General features: G+C 52.2%; 1 protein-coding gene across 2 annotated transcripts in view; it reads right to left on the bottom strand.

The window, feature by feature from the left end:
- Positions 1 to 432: 432 nt before the first annotated feature.
- The window catches only part of LOC107199243 (zinc finger protein 638-like), a 19,519-nt gene continuing 18,582 nt past the window's right edge, over positions 433 to 1,369 (bottom strand). For both annotated transcript variants that reach the window (XM_015616582.3, XM_015616581.3), the window contains exons 7-8: positions 1,023 to 1,141; positions 433 to 706 (exon numbers count right to left, since the gene is read on the bottom strand). In XM_015616582.3, the coding sequence (XP_015472068.1) occupies positions 653 to 706; positions 1,023 to 1,141 (173 nt within the window). In that variant the 3' untranslated portion in view covers positions 433 to 652. The remainder of the gene's footprint in view (positions 707 to 1,022; positions 1,142 to 1,369) is intronic.

Here is a 1,369-nt window from a genome sequence, read left to right as displayed (position 1 = left end):
AGGGCAGGGATTCATGGAATCATGGAATTGGGAAAATCCCTCTGAGACCATCGAGTCCAGCAGTGCCCAGGCCAGCGGTGTCCGTGTCCCCAAGTGCCACAGGGTGTGAAATCCCCCCAGGGTTGGGGACCCCACCCCTGCCAGGGCTGGACAGCCCTTTCCAAAATGGAATTCTCCCAAAATCCAACCTGGCACAGCTCGAGGCCGTTCCCTGGGAGCAGATCCCAGCTCCCACCTGGCTCCAAGAATCCAGGGAGTTTTCCAGAGCCAGAATTCTCCCCCTGAGCCTCACTTTTTCCAGGCTGAGCCCCTTCCCCAGCTCCCTCAGCCTCTCCTGGAGTTCCAGACCCTTCCCGTGGCTCTCTCCATCGATCTCCCGGATCATCCAGAATCTCCAAACCCCACGGAATGACCCCAAACTCAATCCCTGGGGTAACTATACAGAGAGAACATTTATTTCCTGGCCCACAACAGTCTCTTCCCACGCTGGGATGATCGGAGACACAAATCCAACCCTCTCCTGCTTTGGGTTTAGTCTGTTCCCAACTCCAATTTTTTTTTTTTCCACCATGGATGTTCCTTCCCGACCCCAAACGAAATCCAAACACACAGAACTGACTGGCCCCGACGTTTCCTTCCTGGGGAAGTTCCATCACCTGGAGCTCGGCTCCTCCCCGTCGTTATCCTGCTGTTTGGCCATGAATTTCTGTGGAAAAGGGAGAAGAGTTGGTGCTGCAGGGATTTTCCAGGGTTATTCCCAAAAAACCTGAACCAGGAACAGCTTGAGGTCCACTCAGCTCCTCCAAGGTGGGATTTACCCCATCAAACCTCCCAAATTTGCCTCCCTTTGACACGGGAAGCTCCAGATTGGAACGCGGCCGAATCTCAACCATCAGAATTCCCAACAACCTGGGCACGGAATGAAAATATTCCACATTCCCACACCCCATCAAAGCTGAACACCCAGGGAATTCTGGAATCCAAGGATTTTTGGGGGGATATTCCCGTTTTCCTGGTGGTACCTCCATGTTCTGCCGGTGCAGGGAGGTCCTGCAGTGGTTGATCATGGAGGGTTCGTCGGCGTAGAAGAGGGAGCAGATCTGGCAGAAGAATCCGGCCTTTGGGACCAGGATATCCAGAGCTGAGGAGACACCAAATCACCATGAGATATTCCACAGATCCAAGAAATATTCCAACCAAATCTGGGGAATTTGGGATTCCTCAGGGGGAAATTACGGTTCTTTATTATTCCAAAAAATCAAGGTTTTCACCCAAGCTGGGCCCTGCCTCGTTTCAGTTCATCAATGTCACCAACATTCCCAATAAACACGGCGTTTTCTGGGAATAGAGTGAGAAATCCCATGGAAAT

Source organism: Parus major, unplaced genomic scaffold, assembly GCF_001522545.3.
Source record: "Parus major isolate Abel unplaced genomic scaffold, Parus_major1.1 Scaffold523, whole genome shotgun sequence".
Taxonomy (NCBI): Eukaryota; Metazoa; Chordata; class Aves; order Passeriformes; family Paridae; genus Parus; species Parus major.
The sequence above is the reverse complement of the archived record's forward strand: the minus strand, read 5'-3'. Positions and strand labels throughout refer to the sequence as shown.